Source organism: Silurus meridionalis, chromosome 20 (assembly GCF_014805685.1).
Source record: "Silurus meridionalis isolate SWU-2019-XX chromosome 20, ASM1480568v1, whole genome shotgun sequence".
In the NCBI taxonomy this organism is placed as follows: Eukaryota; Metazoa; Chordata; class Actinopteri; order Siluriformes; family Siluridae; genus Silurus; species Silurus meridionalis.
The window spans coordinates 4,954,721-4,977,500 of NC_060903.1; the positions used below are offsets into that span (position 1 = coordinate 4,954,721).

Consider the following 22,780-nt stretch of genomic DNA (forward strand, 5'->3'; position numbering starts at 1 on the left):
GTTTTGTTTGGGCATTTATTTATATTTAGGTTTATTATACTGTATTGATATTTACCCATACATCAGCATCTTTGCTTACTGCTACACCAAGCTTAAATGCAATTAGGCCTAGATGGTGCCTGTAATAGACTTTGCACCTGCAGGTATTACACATTTTACCACCATAGGTTGATTTAACATCACAGCAATTGTAACATACAGGGTGATATAATTACAAACCACAAACACTTTGAAAATAATAGAAAACAATGCCACAGTTTACGATGGGTAATGTCCGTTTTACCTTGTATTGTCCGCTTTGCCAAATCCGCTCCGTTTTTGCACCACGCTCTCACTCCTTTCTCTGCTCCCAACTTTCTGACCTACACAATTGCTCCTCACCCCGGGTCAGAAAACATCATTAATCAGTGTCAGTCGATACATTGATCTGAATTATCGATGACCAAGGAAAGCGAGCGCGTGCCAACCAGGCCAGGCTTTCACACTGTTACCGCTTCAGACTTATTTCAGCATTTCGGCTCCGAAATGACATATTAGGCCACTGAAAGGACCTTTCGTGGAATCAGACATTTAATGACCTAATGAATGAATGAGAACCCCGCTGTTAAAAATGTCATATTTGGTTTCCATATGTTTATTTGAATGCTGCACATTTAGTGTATTGGATTCGTTATTAAAGTTTAAAAGACTATATTTCTATTTTTAATCTGTATTTAGCTGATTTATAAGAGAACCAGGCATACTGCCTAAGAACTTAACTCAATATTTGGTTGAGAAAATATTTATTGTTTGCTGTGTGTTGTATTTATATACATTGGACACCATAATTTGTAAATTGCATTGGAAAGAATATTGATTTCATATTTTATGCGTAGCACTGTGCTTTATGTGTGTGATATTTAGGCAAAGAAAATATTAAACGTGACAATAACTGCCCACAAAAAAAGGGAAAAAATGTTTTCAGCAGATGCTGGTGCAGAGCGCGTCCAAACACAAATAACCCAGTAGTTCTCTGGATTGGTGGAAAAGATGCGACTTCAGGACCACAGACAGCGTGCGCGTGACCGCGAAGCTCACACACGAGAGCGCGCGCTGGCGCTCGGACGCAGCCACTGCGCCCAGCTTCGGTCTCTCGGTAGAAGCGCTGTTGCACAGTGAATGAGCCGCACGCGTACGTCCACCACTCCACACACACACACACACACACACACACACACACACACTCTCCCTCGCGCGCACGCGGGCACGCACACACGCAGACGCACAGACACAGACACACACATACACACACGCGCGCGCGCGCGCGCACACACACACACACACACACACACACACACACAGTGACCCTGCTGAAAGCGTGAAAGCGGCGAAGAAGGAGAGCAAGTGTTTACAGCATCATGCTCGACCAACTGATCGCCGACGCTCCGAAATCGATGGATTGGTTTTGAAATCGTTTTCGCGAAAAGGAGAGGAAGAATACGAAAAAGAAGAAGACGAAGAAGAGGAAGAAGAAGAGGAAGAAGAAGTAAACAAAAGAATAAATCTACTTCTCTGGGAGGTTTGTGGAGAGCGCTCGTTGTAAGGAGAGCGAGTGACAGAGCAAGACAGGGGAAAGAGAGAGAGAAAGAGAGAGAGAGAGGGAGGGAGGGAGGCAGAAAGACGGTGTTTCTTCAATATGGAACTTACGATGGAGAACATCGGCAACATGCATGGCGTCTCGCACTCGCAAGCGGGAGAACTGATGAACACGTCGCACGGGAGACCATCATCATCAGCGTCCCACCGGAACCTAGTGTCGCACGGTCGCTCGGCAATGGTCTCCAGCATGGCTTCTATACTGGAGGGCACCGCCGGCGAGTACCGGCCTGACCCAGGTTTATCGGGCCACCTTCACCCAGCGATGAGCATGTGTGAGTCGGGCATGAGTCTGTCCAACACATACACAACGCTCACTCCGCTCCAGCACCTTCCCCCGATCTCGACTGTGTCAGACAAGTTTCACCACCCGCACCCGCACGCGCACCACCACGCCGCGCATCAGCGCCTCGCCACGGGCAACGTGAGCGGAAGCTTCACGCTTATGCGAGATGACCGCGGGCTGGCCTCCGTCGGCAACTTGTACGGACACTATCCGAAAGACATGTCCGCCATGGCGCCGCCCTTGTCGCCGCTGTCTAACGGACTTGGCTCTCTGCACAACTCCCAGCAGGCTCTGTCCGCATACGGGCCGAGCGCGCATCTCGCCAACGACAAGATGCTCTCCGGCGGCTTCGACTCTCATGCGGCGATGCTCTCACGCAGCGAGGAGCACATAGCCCGCAGCCTGGGGGGGCACGGGCACGGGATGATCTCCAATCTGAACGGCATGCACCCACACGGACACTTGCACTCGCAGGCAAACGGATCCATGTTGGCAGAGCGCGAGAGGCACGCGGCCGCGGGTGGGCATGGCGTCGGCGGGAGCGGTGGTGGCTCGGGCCAGGTAGAGGAGATCAACACGAAGGAAGTGGCACAGCGCATCACGGCCGAGCTGAAGCGCTACAGCATCCCGCAGGCCATTTTCGCGCAAAGGATCTTGTGCCGCTCGCAGGGCACTCTGTCGGACCTGCTGCGCAACCCGAAGCCCTGGAGTAAGTTGAAGTCTGGTCGCGAGACCTTCCGGAGGATGTGGAAGTGGTTACAAGAGCCCGAGTTTCAGAGGATGTCCGCGCTCAGGTTGGCCGGTGAGTGCGCGCTCACGTTTGTAAGTTTTTGCAATTGTTTAACGACCACATTGTTAAAAAATTAACCCCGAATGTGACAGAACTAATGTCACGACAGCATGCCATTATACCCACAGTAACATCTGCAGCGTTGCCAGATTGGATCTGTAATTCTCTACTATTTAACTTCTACAAGAATTACAACGTTTGTTTCTACATATTTAATTATCTAGGTCTCAAAATATCATGAAAAACTGCAAAATCTGGCAACACTACATATCTGCTCCCCATATCACTGTTTATCCAATATTCATGCCTCACTGTCCAGTGGATTCAAGGCGAGAAGGATGTGTTTACATTCGAATCCTAGAGAGATGCGAGCTTTAAAACGACACCTAAGCTTAAAAAGGGTTATATCCAGTCTTGATTCAGATCATCTTAATTAATTGGGGAAATACAAGAATGCAAAGTACAGTACCCAGGATTTGTTTTATTTAGTAGAATTCATACATGGTGTTCTTACATACAATGCCGACATCATGGTACAAAGAGCTGTCCACGTGCTGAAACGTTCGCTTGCCAAATGCTAATTCAACTAAATGCCTACACTTTTAAAAGAGCCAGAAAATAAAATAAAGAAGATAAAACACAAGCCATGCACATAAAGTAAAGCCCCCAGTTCTGAATAAATACATTGACCCATTGTCTGTCCACTTCAGAGGGAGTTAAATGTACATAATGGAATATCCAAATTTGAGTTGCATGATTTGAGTTAATTCGACACTCGGGTTAATATTCAATGGTTCACATTTTGCAGAGTGTGTAATTAAAGCACATGGCTGAGACCCATTCGCGCTTTTTTTAAAGATTTAACACAGAAAAAGAGAGGCTCTGAATGAGTGCTAAACTGGATGGCCATCAGACATTTAAGAAACGATTTCCTGTCAGCGGCTTGATGAGTGTGTACAGACCGCTCTCTCCCACAACAGATGGAGGGATCTCTCTCTCTCTCTCTCTCTCTCTCTCTCTCTCTCTCATATACACACACACACACACACACACACACACACACACACACACACATATATACACACACACACACAGCGGGCTTTCCTGCAAAAGGTCACTTTTTGTGTTTTCGGCCATGTTAACCCCCCCCTGCACTCTCCACCTCCCCTCCAGTCAACCGGAAATGAACCCTCTGGAGGTCCTGTGTACAGTAAACTCCTTCACTTCATTAAGCGACCGAGCCATGCCTCTCTTCTCATAGCTCCTGCTTTACTTAAAAAGGAGTGATCATTTAAAATATAGCTCTATCCTTATTATTATTTTTTAGAAACATATGGCAATCAGACTATAGTGTCTAATCTCTTATGATTATTAATTTTAAGCTTGTCTTTTTGCTGTTTTTGAGCTTTCCATTTGGGTCCTTTGTCTTAGGTGGAGGTTTATAGTGCTAATATTCTCAAAAAGTAAAATGAAAATGAAGAAAAGAACAAATAACAAACAAATAAAAACCCCAATTGAATAATCGTAAATTCTTTTCCTTTCTCTCTTTCGTTTTTTAAAGAGGGAAAGACTAGGCCTCGTGTTACATCCATGGAATCGTTTCCTGGATATTGTCCTTCTCTGTGGACATTACAAACAAACATAGTGACTTTCTAATGCCCGATGATCAGACGTCTTTAAATGATAATCAGATGAGCAACAATTTACGTCTTTCCTATTTTTATTTTTTTTGGCTAAACATTTTTGTTCTCTTAACCCTAAAATATTTTGCCAATATCAGTGTATCCTATAGAGACAAAACAAACATCCCTCCTCAGGCTTTTCGAGTGTGTTTGCCTCACGTTGGTATTCAGTGTGACCTCCATCCGATCAGAGTCGCGTCCCTTCAAATGGAGCGCGCAAATCAATACTCGATTGAGGACTGGAAGCGCGGACACGCGCATTGCTGCTTTCCGGTTTTTGTTACATTTTTGCTCTCTATGGTTTTCTAACGCTTTCCTATTAAATCGTGACACGCTCATTAATGTATTTTATGACCAAAATACTAACGTTTGTATTTCGATGCTTTGGATGTGAGCCCTTATCGGGGAAAGGGAGCCATTATGCTGAATTACAAATACAATCATACTGATTTTCTGTTTGTTTTGCAGCTTTAATTAGTGCCAAACCACTCTATAGATGAAATTATACACTCTCAAATTATGGGTATCCCCAAGTGTATCTTTTACTTTGAAAAAGCTTTCCCATAAAATGAATTATGGGCCATTTATATAGCTAAAATCATTTTAGGGTACAATAAAGGAACAACATGTAAAAAAAAATCTCCAAAAAAAACATGAAAGATACATTTTAGCACAATTTCTTTTATATATTAATATTTTTTATATAAGTTTGTATAGCTTTAGTAAGTAATAATCAATATGGCTTAATATGATAAAGCCATGAACCAAGGTTTTGTTAGAAGTAAATCCCAAAATGAACGGTTGATAGAGATGCTGTGCTGTGAAACCACACAGAAATATTGCTTTCCAATAGAGCTATGGAAAATTCAATGACCGCTTAGACATCTCTTCATCCATTTATCGGTCAAACAATGAATTCTGCAGGCGAGTTAAAGCAACCAAAACAATGTTTAAAGACAATGTGTAACCATACAGATGAATGTAGGATTCATCGAAAAATTATTCAAAAAGCACTGCAAATGATAATAGAATTACATTAATAGAATTACATTTCTCACTGTCAGCATAATTAAAAAATAACACAACTATGCAGGAATTTGATGTAACATCTTTAAAATGCATGCCTTCACAGACAATAAATGGTAAATATGGTCTACAATATGGCAACCCCATCTGTTGTACATCCCACTATCCCATCCACAAATGCATATTCATCTGACATTCTCCATTCAAATCAACTCAGAGTTATTAGTCTACACTGCATGCTGTGGTGAAAAACTTCCCTCTATAGAGTTCGGGATATAATATCAAATTTATTATGATCCCAATCGATGCGAGATTGGAATCTCTTTCTTTTAGGCTTGTGGAGGCGGTATGGATTGGCCGTTCCTGGACCCTTGAGACAGGGTCTCGCGGTTAGGGAGGGCAGCATTAGTGACCTGCACGTGGACACACGTCCAATCTGGGTGCGTTTGAATGCCTAATGGATAGCCGTGATTAATTGCTTCTCGGCACAGTTAAGACACTCTCTCTCTTTCTCTCCCGCTCATCCATAATGATTCAATTATTCATTAACAGATATAACAGATGTTTTAAGACTTAAAAGAAGTAACTGCTAAAAGTATAGCATTGAAAGTGTAAAAGACTAAAAATTAATTACAGTTTTGCACTTTCATGATGGACGGGATTGGATCTGATCTCATGTCTTTTAATAAAACATATTACTGAGCTATTGTCCAGTTACAAAGATGTACCTGTGTAGAACAAATCAAAAGCTCACCAAGCCTGAGACCTGACTTCAATGCTGAATCTAAGAGACTTCTGCTCAAATTAGTCCTGACTGCATGCTCTCCAGGCCACAAGTCAGAACAGGCTGAAGTGTGACAGTGTGAAATAGTAAAAGCCTATTTGTGAAGACCCCATGCAGGATCTCAGTGGGTTGATTATAGTGTTGTTATCACTCTGTGGCTTCAAGGTGACAGGGATGACAGGGTTCAATCATCTAGAAGTGAAAACTTAAAGTTGAGAAGTTGCTGTAAACCTGTTGTTATAATACATCACTTTTGCACTGTGTCTACTATATTGCCTCAAATTGGTCTGAAGTATTGAATAAGATCAAGCTTGTCGTGGTGTGTGCAGGTAATCTCGTAAGAGACTCACATAATGAACTCTGTAGCAAAGCTTCAACCCCTGCTTGTGTGTGTACTCACTTTAGGTCAATCTCATAAAGTTTTGAATATAAGATGCCATTTTAATGAAAAAAAATGAAACATAGTTAGTAGGTAAAGCATGTTTGAGTCCAAGCTATCAGTGTTTGGGTATTATTATGGATCGTTTATCCTAAACGCACATGCTAACTGACCCTTTATTAGCTTTCGTCATTATAAGCAATGTTAGCATTATTGTATGAGCTGGCTATTTGTTTACAGAAAGTCAATGTTGAGACTGCAGAAGAAAAAAGAAAATGGCTTGGTAGAAAAATACTTGGGTGAAGTCCAGTCTTTCTGTAAAATAGGCTATAGCTCAGAGATATTACAAAAGCTCTCCAGAGTGAGGACCATTCTCATAACAAGGCCTAACCAACGCAGACTAAAATCACGTGTTGTGTAGGATTTAATTAAAGAAAGCTTCAGCAGTATCTTTTGTCTGACAAACAATTTTGCTGCAGCTCAGAGCTTGTAAAGGTAAAGTGTGGGCTAGGCTTTGAGTCTGTTGGATGTTAATACTTAAAGCCTTACATTATCAATAGAGAGCGTTCTGTCTGATAACCAAATCTAAATCTAATCGGATGTAATATGATCCACGGAGGTAACTATATTGCAATCTCGACTTGTACACAACGTAGGAGGAAAACAATGACCTTTGTCTCAGTGTGCACTGCATGCATCAGGCTTTGATTGCACTTGGGTATGCAGACATATGAATTTATAATATTATTTGATCAAATAGCGTGCTGTCTCATTATGCAGCTTGGGAAAAAAATGTAAGTCAATTCAATTTTAGCATGCAATATCTGTCCCTTTTCTCGATGAATACCAATCAGCGAAGTAACAGCTTTAGCGAAGCAAATACATCAAATTGCTCATCTCAGGAAATATCATAATTAAATGTAAGTTGAATCCAAAAGTGAAAGTCAGCAGTTGGTGAGAATCGCTGGCAGTGACAGAATCGCACAGTCCGCTGCTCCTGTTCTGTCCCTGCCACATAGCACCATTTAAGCTTGTGCTGCTCCTGCGGCTTTGTCATTCTCATATGTTTGCCTGGCTTTGCACGTATGAGAGATCAATAACATTGCTTCCCATCCCCATTTCTCCTTTCTCGCTTCTCTCTCTGCAGCACATCACAAAAAAAAAAAATGGCCTGCCATCCATTACGACTGCCACAATAGCACCGAATAAGATCCGTTGATGGGGTAGATTTACCAAGAAAAAAAACGCAATGGCTCATAAGATGGCAAAGAGACTTCAAGCCATTGACGAAAAAGAAATGTCCAGTAGGCCACATTTATTAGATGAAGTGCGTTAAAATGGTTGCACGTTTATCCGAATCGTGTAGGCTGAAGTGTGTGTGTGTGTGAGAGAGTTATTAATGCGTGTGTTATAATGTACGATCTGGACCAGACATGAGCATGATGTGTGACTGAATAAGGGGTCCGTAATCAATGTCTAGCATTTAAGCTTTCGTTCTCCTTCACTGTTCTCAAAATCTGTCCATTTTAGTCACTGCATAATTGATGCTTGAATGCACAGAACACACAGTAAACATGTTTTAAAGGAGATAAATGCCACACCGGGCGTAGTGGAGACTATCAGAGGTTTTGGAAATCAACAAATATATAATGTGATAGATAATAATATGACAGTGTACTGTACATATGTATAATGATATAAGAATGAATAATAAATGTGCATATAAGTGTATAATATATAATACCAAAAATAACAAAATCATTAGTATAATGCATAAGACGTGCATATATGGATATTTCTGTTCTATTCATTTCTGGCCAAATAGATCCTGGGCAATCTGAGGTCCTGTTTGAAGGACTTCCTGGTTGAAATTTTTTGGATGATTTACTCTACACTGTTTTAGTCTGAACCTGCTGACTGGTCTCAAGTACTTTCGAATAGTATAAACCTCATCATCTTAAAGACTCAAATAGAACCAGACACCTTCCATTTGTGTAACTTACATACACATGTCTGTGTTTATAAGTAGAAATGCATTAAGAACAAAAAAAACCAAGTCCCTGATGGTATAGTTTTAAAATAGCTTCATGTCAGGAGCCAGAATAAGATACAAAGACACACACACACACACACACACACACACACACACACACACACACACACACACACACAGCTTCTTTCAGTTCAAAAGAAATGTAAAAAAATAATAAAATCTGTTCAGTATCTCCTCTCATCTCCTCCAAACTGTGGAAATGAATGTAAATATGCTTCAAACTCCCCAAAACGTCGAATTGTACGCGAAGAAATGTGTGCTCGGTGAGATAAAAGCAGACGGCGGGGTACTGCGATTGATTGAGGGTGGGAGAGATTTGACTTTGTGAAAAGCAGCAGATCGAGGCGAGCTGCTGAAATGATCGATTCGGGCGTTAATAATTGATAAGCGCGAGGGGAAGGCGGGGAGGGAGGCGAGGGTTGTGGCTGCTGTAACCAAGTCAGTTCTCGGTAAGCAAAGTGAAACGTGCGGTGAATGTTTATAGACAACATTAACGTTGCTGGAGATATATGGCAGGAAGGGTCAAAAAACGGAGAATCCGGGCCAAGTGCTCCTGAAGCGTACGAAACATTTAGTGGGTGTGATTAGAGGTGTGTGTGTGAGAGTGTGTGAGAATGTGTGTGTGTATTTGTGTGTGTGTGTGGAAGATAGGAACAGCTTTCGAGAGAGAGCGCTTGCTCATTTGCATGCTCCTCTCATTATCATTTCCTGTTCGTCAGCAAATACAGTACAGTGCAATCCAAGGTTGTAATCATTTGATATTTGATGGTTGGAGAAAGGCTTGTTTTGTGTTCAGGGTCACGTGTTGTCTGAGTCTTGTATGCATATGCTCGAGTGCATATGGATGCATGTATGTGATGTGTAGGTATGTTTACACGGGTTTACTGTACATCCGGCCATGTACTGCATGTGTAAAAGCAAGACAAGAGCACTCATGGGAGTCGTTGTGTGTGCATGAGCGCGTGTGTTTGTGTGTGTATGTCTGAGTGTGTTGCGATATTAGTGTGAAAGCGTGTGTGTGTGTGTGTGGGCATGTGTACGTTATGTGTGTGTTTATGAGTGTGTATGTGATTGGGTTATAGAGTGTGCCTGTGCTATATATTGTTAAGGCTTATCTGACTTGAATCTCTGACTCTGAATCTGTATTGATTTCCTTTCCCCTGCTCTCTCTCTCTCCCTCCATCTCTGGAGCTCCCACCAGCAGCAGCTAGCCAAGCAGAGACACACACACACACACACACACACACACACACACACACACACACACACACACACACACACTAGGAACAAGCCAGCAGCAGCAGCAGCAGCCAGTCAAGCAGGGGCCTTTGCTCACAGTACTTTCCCACCAACAGATTTTTGGTTTCTGTACACACACACACACACACACACACACACACACACACACACACACACACACACACACACACAGACAAAAGAACAGATTCTTTTTGAAAGACAGCAGAAAGCATTCTCCCAACTGAATGCATTTAGCCACAGACATAACGGTAAATATAATAAAGGCTTCCATTAATCATTGAACAGTCAAGTATAAATGTGTTTGCTAAGACATAAACAATAGAAAATGCATGTATGCCCAGTGAGCCTTTATTACCTGTGCTGTCCTCTATTTTCCTCAATGCAGTTCCTTTGTGTGCTTGCATCAATTACCTCATGTTATTATTAGCGATTGCAAACAAACATCGCGACAAGATAATGTATTTCAAGAACAACGTTGTTGCTCTAGTTGTGTTTATTGTCTAAGATAATGGGAATGTATGAATATAAAAAAAAAATTATGATCTCAAAAGCTCCTCACTTTCATAATGACATTCTTTACATATAACAATAATTACTGGGTACTTGTTATTTGTTCCTAAATAATGTGCGAATGAATGGAATGTGTGTAACAGCTGATCGCATCTATCTATCTATCTATCTATCTATCTATCTATCTATCTATCTATCTATCTATCTATCTATCTATCTATCTATCTATCTATCTATCTATCTATCTATCTATCTATCTATCTATCTATCTATCTATCTATCTATCTATCTATCTAAATGATTTGGTATATCACTTTGTTTACGCAGCTGATGAAGGACTCTCTAGAACCATTGTATACTCTGTTAACCCTTGTATTATAAGTATTATATAATATTTATAATCTACTGGTACAGCTGGCACTTTAGCCCACACGCATTTATTACTTCCACACACACTTTGGTCTACATGACCAGACCGAATGTGCAGTTGTTTCAGGTGTCATGTGTATACAAATGTACATCACTGAAGTGCTACAATATATATAGATAATATTTAATATTTAACATTTGCATCCTATACTTTACATATGTGGACCGAATTAAAGTCCTGCTTTTTATTTAGTTGTATCTTTTTTTATTAGTATAATTTCATTGCTTAAGTGTGCATTTGAACGCTTAAACATATGCCAGCCTTCGATTTGTTGTTCATTTCCTCAGCACAAAATATTAAATGAAAAATAAAATATATGCCTTTATTCCACAAATGGAATGACGAATTCTTTGACTTTAATGAATGCACATAAACATACTGATTAATTGACTTTTGTGTAATAACCTAGTCATAAAACAGCAAATAGAATGTAATGACATGACACAGAAATAGAAAAGTACAAAAATAAAACAAACCTTCAAAATATTCACAGCGCAAGTCTAAGAGTGAATTTAAAGTAGCATCGCAGCCTGTTCCACAGAGATGGTTGTAAAGGGCTCTAACAGTATAATGTGGGATTAATATAAGATCTGTTATAGATCTTTCACTTCTCTGCTTCCAGATCAATCCATCTGTCTATGAATGGCATTTAATTGAGCTGCTCGCCATAGATCTGGCTCGTCAGATGTTTGTCCACTGAGCAATTGATTTTGGTGAGCAGTTAGGAAACGGTGTGCACACAGAGGAACTGCCCCTGACCTGAAATATAGGAATCCTTGGTTTCTATTACACTGCTCTCTAAAGGCCAAACTTACTGTGTAATGTTCTCACACTGTCTCTTATCCAATTAGTGTGGAGATGTTAAGAAGAGGCCATGCTCCTTAGATATGTTTAACAAGTGCCACGCCATACATCTCTGTTGCATCGAACTGACGACTGAGGAAGTGGGCAAGTTGATCATATTACAGAAAAGGAGAACTTTAGTCTGTCTGCTTATAATCTGGTTTTAAATTAAAAAAAAAAAACACAGATAAAGCGATTAGATGTGCACAGTGTGCATGCTTTGGTTTTAGACATTAAAGAACTTTCCACAATGTGATCATCATTAGCAGATATATTTCATGATTAGTGTTAAATTCATTTGCTCATTTATTATGTGTGATGTGAGACTTCATTTATCACTTTATTCGGGTTGTTTGCTTTTCATTCAGATTTCTTTCATCATGTTTAACCTTAAACCCAAAAGGATTCAAAACTCCTTTCAAAACACCAAAAAGAATTTCTGAAGCAGATCATAACTTTCATCAAAGTTTGACAACGTGTTTTAGATCACCTGCTGCATCCAGGGTGTTTAGAGTGATGCACAAGATGAGCAACAACCCCAGTATAAACTGCAAAAACCTAATTACAGTTTGTTAAGCAAATGCACGTATAGAGTGAGTAGTGATTATCAGTATGTTGCCATTTACATGTGAAAAAAATACACCAAAAAATGTGTGAGTGTATGTGGTTGCTTATACCTAACTGATGTGTGTGTGTCTGTTCGTGAGTAATGTTTGAACTGATTGAACAAATTATTATTATTATTATTATTATTATTATTATTATTATTATTATTATTATTATTACTACTAGTAGTAGTAGTAGTACTCCATTTTTTCCCGACGGTCTGGGACAGAGTGTTTTCTTGGCGCTGTTCGAGTCCTTTCAAAATACTAAGTTTTGGGGTATATTTAAACACAGCCCATATTTCCAGTAAAAAAATATACATTATAATATATGCTTAAAAATCCCCACGATTGTAAAATGTAATGTTTAATATTTAAATTGATTATTTTTTTTTACTCTACTCATCTCTTAATCGGAGAGCTTATTTATTTATTTATTTATTTTGCGCCTTTTAGGCTATAGAAATACATGCATTATCTATCTATCTATCTATCTATCTATCTATCTATCTATCTATCTATCTATCTATCTATCTATCTATCTATCTATCTATCTATCTATCTATCTATCTATCATCAATTTGTAAATAAATAAGTACAATTAAAAATGAGCTTGAACTGACAAAGATTGCATTAAAACAGTTTTAATAATAATACGCGTAAAACTATAAATAGCTCTATATACTCAATAATACGCTCTTTCTCTATATAGAAAACAAACCGTTGTTGTTTTCTTTTTTTTTTTTATACACAATAATGTAAGTCTACAAACCAATTGTATTTATAAAGCATCGCAGGCGCGCGTGCGTGTAACTGCTAATGTTCAGACACGATTATATGCCGCATTCCGGCGTGTTGTTCACAACACGCACACGCTTGTCATATTTCTCTCTCTCATTTTTGTCTGTGTGTCATCATCAAATTTTCTCGCAATATCCCCCCCCTCCGTTATTGTGCCCAGTGTACCGGGCATATGGAGACGCCACGGTGCAGAATTCATCATTTGATGTATAAATGTGGGAATCGAAAGGAAATGGCTTGATTCCTGCTCCGTGTCGTATCTGAGAGGATCTCGTCAATGTATTGACGGAGAAAATTGACTTAACGCTTAAATCACCCATAAAGAGCCAGGATGCAGTGCTTGGCCATGAAGCATCCTCACTGGCCTCCACCATTGCTGCTGCACTTGTGGTACTTTAATAAACAAATTCTGTAAAAAAACAAACAAACAAACAAAAACATACATGCATGTAAAATAAAATATTATATATATATATATATATATATATATATATATATATATATATATATATATATATATATATATATATATATATATATAAATATTTTATTTTACATGCATATATATATATATATATATATATATATATATATATATATATATATATATATATATATATATATATATATTATATTATATATATTATAATATGTTATTTTTTATATATATATTTATTATTTATTATATATATAAAAATTTTCACAAATAGGGCACATAGGTGTGAACAAATCACTACAATCACTACTGCTACTCTGCAGTTTAACCTTTTTTTTTTAAAACATTTATTTCTGAAGTTACTCTGCAGTTAACTCTCTGGATAGCTTCTTTTCACCGCATCCCAAAAACAAAAGAGCGGTCCTGTGTATCGATCCTCAGCCGAGCGCTTATAGCTGCATGCTGCGGTTAGTTATTGATCGCGGCCTCGGCTCTCTCTCAAACCAACACTCAGGATGTGTCCCAAACCGAGAACTACACAGGCTACTACTCACTCATCTGCAAACCCTGACCAGATACTCACTGCTGCTTAGGGTTGGTTTACTTGGTACTGCATTAAAGCCACGCCGAGTCACACATACATGTACACTGTCATGGAAAAAACATAAACAAAAAACATTTACTCAAGCTGACTTTGTTCCTGGTGGTACAGATTTCACTTGGAAATTTGGTTATAAGGCACATGGGGGAAAATTAAGTATTTCTTTAAGCATACAATATATGCACATACCTTTAGGATACTAAAGACATTTCAGATATTTTTATTTTCTGGTAAATAAAAATACTAAGCTTTATATAGTGTATTAATAGAAGAAAAGTATATTTCTAAGTAAATTATATGATATACGATGTATTTTAAAAATTCTAGAAATTACAGGTACATTTTAAATAAAAAAATGTAATATGCACTTCATTCCGCTCTGTTTGTTTTTAGCTAAAATCAAGTAAACTTTTATGTCATAAACATTTTCAGTTAAAGATCCTACTTGCTACATACAGTATTACAAGAAGAAGATACACAATTTTGGTATCTATGCTTTTTCTAAAGGGTGTACGCCTCTAGAGATTTTGCTTTTCCCTGTTCGGGTCTACCCACGTATTTTCTTTCTATTTTTTTTCTTCATCCATATTTATTCTCAATTTATTTTTCTTAAATGTGACCCCTATGGTTTCCATAGAGCTGAAGTTATTCTAAAGTCTAATGACCAGTTTGAGACCGGATGTAGGCGTGTGGCTTAAGGGTGCGTTACTAAACGTGCACCATAAAACAATTATCTAGAGAATAATTAGCATGCTATTAAAAAAGTAATATATAAATATTTTAAGCTTCTTGTTCTCCAACTCAAACACTTTACATTTGAACTAACGAATGGGAAATGGGGTTGAATTTGAAAATGTGTGTTTCGCAAGAATCTACTGAAGTTTAGCCCCTGGCCATAATTATTTACACAAATCAAAAATGCTAAGAATTGTGTATATGTGTGTGTGTGTGTGTGTGTGTGTGTGTGTGTGTGTGTGTGTGTGTGTGTGAGATGCACCAACTAAAGAAATAGATCATTCAAAATCAAGCACACAAAAATAAATACAAAATATATGTAATAAACAAGTAAAATAGTAAATAAATAAATAAATATAAACACAAGCATATATAAGGGTGTGTGTGTGTGTGTGTGTGTGTGTGTGTGTGTGTGTGTGTGTGTGTTTGTATTATAATAATAATAATTATTATAGAACTTAATTCTTATAGAATTAAAGAATTCTTGTTTTTTTTTATATTTGCTACCGAAAATCAAGCAAATAAACAAACAAACAAGAAAAACGAATTTGTAAACACATTAGACTTTCTTCTGATGGACTACATCAACAAAAGTTTCATCCAATTTCAATACACCCTCATAAACTCACGCGGATTTAATGACCATGAGAAATAAAACAAAAATGTCTAAAACTTAAACGTACACATTTTAGAAATACAAAATACAACCATATTAGTTTTTATAACCCACTGCGTGTCCACTAATCACAACACACAAGTTCTTCCAGAGAAATCCCGAGCTGCACTGTTCAGATTTTGTTCTGCAAAGCTGCTATCTGTGTTCACCTTCTAACGTTCAATACACGGAAAATGCACTTACAGCAATCAAATAGCCGAAAAGTACAGAACAGTATTCAAGAGAACAGAATAAAATATTGCTTTCGGCCACAACTATAGAGAACTCCATCCATCTTACTGATAACAGACCAATAAGTGTGATTACCAGTGGATTACGAAACTAAACAAGTCTCGGGCAATTAAAATGTAGTTTGCAAACAGGCACAGAACAAAGTAGGCTTTCATTTGTGAATGTCTATGGAAAGTAATCTTGCATTTTATATATCACACACACACACACACACACACACACACACACACACACACACACACACACACACACACACACACACACACGCACACAAACAACTACATGGTATCAATATAGCGACAAACAATTTTTCCTTGGAATTACAATAGCACACAAACTGAATCACACACACACACACACACACACACACACACACACACACACGCGCGCACACGTGGCGGATCTTAACTTATTTTAAGAGCGCCAACAATACGGTCTAATTTCTATTATAATATTTACTAATCAATTCAAGTAATTCCGTATCCCAGAAATGCAATTATCGGCTTCCGTCCTAGATTTAATACAAACATTTTATTTGTCAAATTTTGCCATAATTACTTTCATTCTTTACAAACATAAATATAAGTTATTTTATTATTATTATTATTATTATTATTATTATTATTATTACTATTATTATTATTATTGTTGTTGTTGTTGTTTATGTCTTACAGAAGTTCGTTATGATCCACACACACACACACACACACACACACACACACACACACACACACACACACACACACACACACACACGCATATTGCGTTTTTCTGTTTTTTCTTTGTTCAGAAGTAAACCTACAGGCTTAGTAAACGTCCATTTGTTTATTGAAAAATCGAGTGCGCCTTGGGGAAGCCAAAAAAAAGTAAATTTGTTTGCAGTGTGGAAAACGCCTGAAAGTAAATGACCGCTTAAGGAAAACAGACGTTATGTATTAAATTATCAGTATATTAGTGCCAACACTCACTCATTACATTATAGAGTATTGAGTCGGTGGAGTCGGAGCCAGAGAAAGCTTGGCATGGCCTCGGGTGGGTGAAGACTGAATTAAAGAAATGCCCCATGAAATGGTCTTAAAGCGCAGCTCAATCGATATTAACGCACTATTGCTCTGAAACAAAACCCGAACCGTGGACCGGAACTGGTTTGCGCGTGAGCCACCTGTCCATATATCTAACACATGCGTAGAAATTCACATTTTTACATTGTTACATTAAAACAACCCAAAAACACTGAAGCTCAATGATTCTCGATTCAGGACTGGAGCGGTATATAAACAACCAATTTTTTTCGAAGCTCCGCCCCTTTATCGATTATCGATAATTTGATTGTGATTGGTTATTTAACTTCTTATGATTGGTTATTTACCTCGGCGATGTTTAAATACACTACTTTACTCATTTAAGAAACTAATTAAAAACACTCAAAAGGTAAACTCTGACCTTTTCACTATTAGTGCATTAGTTAGGATGGTTTCATTAAGACATTTTTGAAAATATTACCCATAATGCAGTACGTGTTTTTGTAGGCTAGGGGTTATCACTTCTAACAGAAGATGGCATGGCATAAGTTTTAATTACATTTTGAAACAATGATGCATTTGAGATCTTTGTGCTATGAGGGCTGAGTATATACACCATGTCTAAAGCCAGGGTTTTATAAAGGAGCCCATTTGAAGATTGGAGACCCCTAGAACATTATATTATGTCATGTTGATTTGCATAGTCTTCAGTGGTGTCCTCTATTCCTTTTTGAAACATCATCTGATAATAAATATAAAACTAAAGCATTCGCTTGGGATCGTTGACCAATTTCCAAGCGGATGACGTCATGCAAATGGAACCGCATTATTAAACGTCTGCATGCACCTCTGGAGAAATTGTTTATCACTGAACTTGTAAAGCAATTTACTGCCGTCTTTATGTTTCCAAGACTTAACGTTTAAAAAGCCTTTAAAAAAATCACAAACACACACTACCTTTATTTGGCCCCCAGACATTAAAAACAATTAGGCTATAATATGTTATGGCCTGCGTGATTTCCAGCTTTTATTTAACAAAGACGGGGAAACCAATGAGAGCATTTAAAGCATGGCTAATATTGAATTCTAGGTCTCAGCATTCAGACCTTCAAGGTTGTGTGTGTGTGTGTGTGTGTGTGTGTGTGTGTGTTGGGGAGGTGAGAAAGACACGGAATGGTTTGCGTAAAAACGAGGCGTATTTGAGCCCTGATTTATTATTAATAGCAGGGTAGAGTTTAATTCCATAATTCATTTCAAATTAAAATCGCACACCTGCTTTGTAGCACTCTGTAGCTCCATTACATTGCTGGAGAGGGAGTGTGTGTGTAAATTTGGACAGGGTGTAATTTGTGGTGATGTGTAGCCTTTACACACCTAACAGCAGCGCGTGCTGTGTTAAACCTACAACTGTAGTGATCATCTGTGTCCATTTGAACAGAAGCACCACAGGTGTGCTGTCAATAGGGGACAGTCAGTCCACGTCCATTTGCTATTTTGCGAGGCAGAAAAACAGTAGGTTGGTTGCTTTGAATGCTCCATACAGCCGTGCAGAGCTTTTGCGGTAATTACGCGTGTGCATTAAGCAGACAACTGCAGCACATCTGTTTAAAGCGGTGTGACTCTGAAGAATAGAGGAGGTTAGGCGTGAAATTGGACTGTGGGGAGAAATGTATTGACAGGTATACGCCTGGTCTTTTGCACATCATAACCTGCACCCATACGGGCCTTTATTCTAACACTCAGCCATGAAACGACCTCGTGGAGATTTTGCAAAATGCGATGTGAAATGAAAGCCTGAACATCTGGATGTGGATTCAAGTCACCGATCACATGTGTCCTCGGTGTTTTTGAACACGGTAGATGGATTTTTCCGGTCCTTTATGGTATTCACGGCTATAGCTTGAGTTTTTTTTTTTTTATGCGCGAGGCACAAACGCGCGTCTTCGCTTCTTTCAGTGTGCGCGCGGCTGTGGCCCTAAAAGCTGCAAGGATCGATTTTTTCCCCGTTTTCTCCTGCGCACGTGGTCCAGCAATCAGGGCCCCCTTCCCGCGCGATCGACCCGTATTGATCCCCCCCCGAGCCCAGCGCGCGCCCGCTCACGGTGAGGCGCGAGAACCGCACCGGAACGACAGACATCAAGAGGCAGAACGTGGGAACGAGCGAGAAGGTGCTAGTCTCGCGCTCGATAGCAAACGGAGCAAAAAAATAAAAAAAAAATAGGTCGTTCGTTTGATATATTATACAGTTTTTGCATAGGTTTTTTAGGTCTATATATGTTTGTAACAAAAATAAAGAAAAAGTGGGTTGTGACAGATGATGACAGATGATGCATGCAGTAAAGTTCGTCACGTAGTGTGTGAATGTAAATAAATGCAGGTTGTAATTTGATGTGTTCTTCAGACAGGCTGTGGAATTAGACAGCCACGCATGCAAGACTCGACCAATACCGTTTGCGCAATATTTGCACGAGCGCGTCTCGCGTTTGAGCAAATGAAAGCTTGAAAATGTGTTTTTAAACATGGATGATTTTTTTCTGTGCATGTATCGCAGGTGGTTTACGCATTCTTTCGCGTGTGTGTGTGTATATATATATATATATATATATATATATATATATATATATATATATATATATATATATATAGGTGCGTGCGTGCGTGCGCATCCACAGACCCGCTCGCGCGTGCGTGTGCGAATGTGATGTGCAGCGGTATATGAAAATGATGGATGAATGTGCTGTTGCTTTAGATGGCAGCAGTAAACTGATTTGACTGTGTAGGAGAGATCGATCGCCTCATGGCTCTCTGTAATTAGACATACAGCGCTAGGGCCTGGCTTTTCCACTCTCAGCACAATCTCACTGGGGGAACCCTCGCCGCAACACACACGCGCGCGCACGCACACTGAAATAGAGGAAGCAAAGGGAGCGCGCGAGACAGACCGGAACAGACAGGGAGAGAGAGAGAAAAGAGAGAGAGAGAGAGAGAGAGAGAGAGAGACAGGGAAGAGAGAAACAGAAAGAGAGCGTGCTCGGGTGAGGGTGATGAATGCTCGTGAGCAATGAGACGAAAGTATACACCGAGCAAACTAGACGATCCTGTCAGTACTGTGCATGCATATTTTTAAATAATGATGCATTCAAAGCCACGCGCCAAGTTAAGGGTAATAAAAAAAAAATAGAAGCACATAAAATGAAATAAAAAGCAAGCGAATTAAAAGGTTGCCTCCTGTGCATTTTACTGCAACCTTATAAAGCGTGTATAAAACAGTCATTTGGGTGTATAAGCAAATGACCGCGCGTTTTAACAGGAAATGATCGCAGTTTATTGCTATCTTCTAGCCATCACTCCCAGTTTTATAGAGTCTCCTGTTGTCATATTGTCCGCCTCATCTGTAAAGTCGGGAAGGTTAAAAGGAAGAACTAGCATATGAATATAATTCCGCTGAATGAGTCCAAAACAGCTTGGAGTGGGATAGTGGATTTTGCTTGAGGGTTCTCCGATATAAGTCCCTGAGGATGAAAGCTTCCTATTAAACACTGCTCGCACACACACAGATACACATTTACATTTTGCTCTCCATGCTTCAGGCTATCACCTCCGACAAAAAAAATCGAACCTTAAAGCACCACTGAACTCAAAAACGTGATTTTAAAAATGAATGGCTGTTTCTAATTATATATATATATATATATATATATATATATATATATATATATATATATATATAAAATACACACACACACACACACACACACACACACACACACACACACAGATATATGCATGCATATATAAAAACATATATATGCATATATATGTGTGTTTCACATGTGTGTTTCATATATACACTTTCTCAGTTTGGCCATTAAAAATAAAAAGTGTGATTTATGAGTTCAGGTGTTGTGATGTCACTATACCAATAAGGCAATGATGGTTTAAGGATGACGTAGGAAGTGCTATCTACCAATCCTAGATCAGAGCAGAATAATAATATAATACAATATATTTGTGATTGTTTTTTTTTTGCTCTTTGTTTGCTAACCTAAACTGGTTTCATGATAGAGCACTTTAGCATATTGATTACATTTTCTTTTTTTTTTTTTTTTTTTTTTTTTTTAAGTATGGTATCAAATATTTTAAATTAAATAAGTTTCACTAAAGATTCAAGTCCTGCTAACTTATTTAGCCAGACAGCCCATATGCCAGATATATGGACATTCACTATATATCAATGTTAGTAAGGGCAGTATATAAGAAAACACAAAAATCACCAAAAAAACCCATATAAATAATAATAATTTAAATATCCATATACATTATAAACAAATACATTTTTTAGTGAAATATTAAATTAGTCCCAAAACACAGTCAGTATAAGTTGAGATACAGACCCCAAGCTTGTTGGTACCATCTAGGATATTTCAATGGTACTTTCTTCTGGAAAGATAGATGTAGTGTATCTTAAGTGGCTTATAATTTCCTGGTATAAAGATACCTACTATAGAATAGATGTACCCTTGATAATACCACCCCAGAAATTCTAGAAAGTGGAGATTGTTACTTTTACATCTCAGAGTGTGTAAATATAGATTTGCTTGAAACATGTTAAAGGTTAGTTTGTGAAATTCACCACCGATTCCACCTTCACGCTGCAGCATGATTTCTATTCCATTTGTCGTTTCCTCATCAGCTCTATGCACATGACCACACAGCAATCTATATTTTGATTTGCGGCTTTATTGGTATTTCTATTCAGTGTGTCTGTGACTCTCTTGTCCTGTGTGTTAGCCTGCAAAAGGAAGGAGCAGGAGCAGCACAAAGACCGCAACCTGGCGCCCAAGAAGCAGCGGCTGGTCTTCACCGACCTGCAGCGGCGCACGCTCATCGCCATCTTCAAGGAGAACAAGCGGCCCAGCAAAGAGATGCAGATCACCATTTCGCAACAGCTCGGACTGGAGCTCTCAACCGTGAGCAACTTCTTCATGAACGCCCGCCGTCGCTGCGTGGACCGCTGGCACGAAGAACCCAGCACCAGCCCTGGGCAGCCTGGCACCTCAGCCACCACCTTCTCCAAGGCTTGAACGTCCATCCAAAACACATATGCTGAAACTTGCTCGGCTGGGCATGGCTGATACTGAATGCCCTGGTTGTTCGTTACCAAGACGCCCCTGACTGATGATAGGAGTGTCGGCGGGCGACGTCTTTTAGCCTGTTTTTATTTTTAGATTTTGAGAATTCACTTTAGGATGCAATGAATGGAAGTTTGGGTTTTCAACGACATTTCTCGCCATGTCATTTGCCTAAGAAGGCCTAAGGCCTAGTCTGAGGGGAGGCTTGATATTTAAGCCTTAAGCCTTCAGTTCTCTTTGCCCTTCATTAATTTTTTTCTTAGAGTTGCAACTGGGTGAACAAGGTTTATTTATTTATTTATTTATTTATTTATTTATTTATTTATTGTCTGTAAACTAAGTAGTAACACATAAGGGAGAAATGGCAATAAGTGTACATGCCCCCTGTAGTCTACTGTGATCAATTAGTAGTTCTGCTCAAAATCTTGAATTCTATTCGTTTTGATCTTTGATAATCAGAGGGGTCCGTGGGGGGACACGGCTGCGAGAATTTACACGAAATAAAGGAGTCATGCGCGTTACAATCATGCCTCAGACGCGCCACTCGTCTAAATTCTCTGGCCACGTTTCCTGTCCCGATTTTCTCGATCGCGTCTCGGTTTTGTTCACTGCCAGCGTGGCGCCGTGCTCCTGCTTCAGCACAACGACAAAAGGGATGGGGGAAAGAATCAATCAGTCCTCTGAGCCGGCGCCTACAGAATCATTCTTTTTCTTTTTCTTTTTCACGCCAAGGCCCCCCTTCCCCGGACAGAGCTCTCCTCATGCACAGAGCAACGGCGCCACCTCTTGGACAACAGCCAACATTCGCCCCCCCCCCCCCTCCTCCTCCTTTCGAGTTTTCTTTCTTAAGTCTGATCGTCTCA

At 39.3% G+C, this 22,780-nt stretch overlaps 1 protein-coding gene across 1 annotated transcript; it reads left to right on the forward strand.

Moving 5' to 3' along the window:
• Positions 1–1,654: 1,654 nt before the first annotated feature.
• On the forward strand, positions 1,655–22,192 carry onecut3b (one cut homeobox 3b). Its single transcript, XM_046876872.1, has 2 exons — positions 1,655–2,723; positions 21,577–22,192. The coding sequence occupies exons 1-2, from the start codon at positions 1,676–1,678 to the stop codon at positions 21,867–21,869; spliced, it is 1,341 nt and encodes a 446-aa protein (XP_046732828.1). The 5' UTR covers positions 1,655–1,675; the 3' UTR covers positions 21,870–22,192.
• Positions 22,193–22,780: the final 588 nt, after the last annotated feature.

What these genes read in the sequence shown, in the direction of transcription:
- onecut3b (XM_046876872.1), top strand. Translation starts at nt 1,676, where the DNA reads ATGGAACTTACGATGGAGAACATCGGCAACATGCATGGCGTCTCGCAC. An exon ending in GTCCGCGCTCAGGTTGGCCG is followed by an intron (nt 2,724 to 21,576) that starts GTGAGTGCGCGC and finishes CCTGTGTGTTAG; the next exon opens with CCTGCAAAAGGAAGGAGCAG.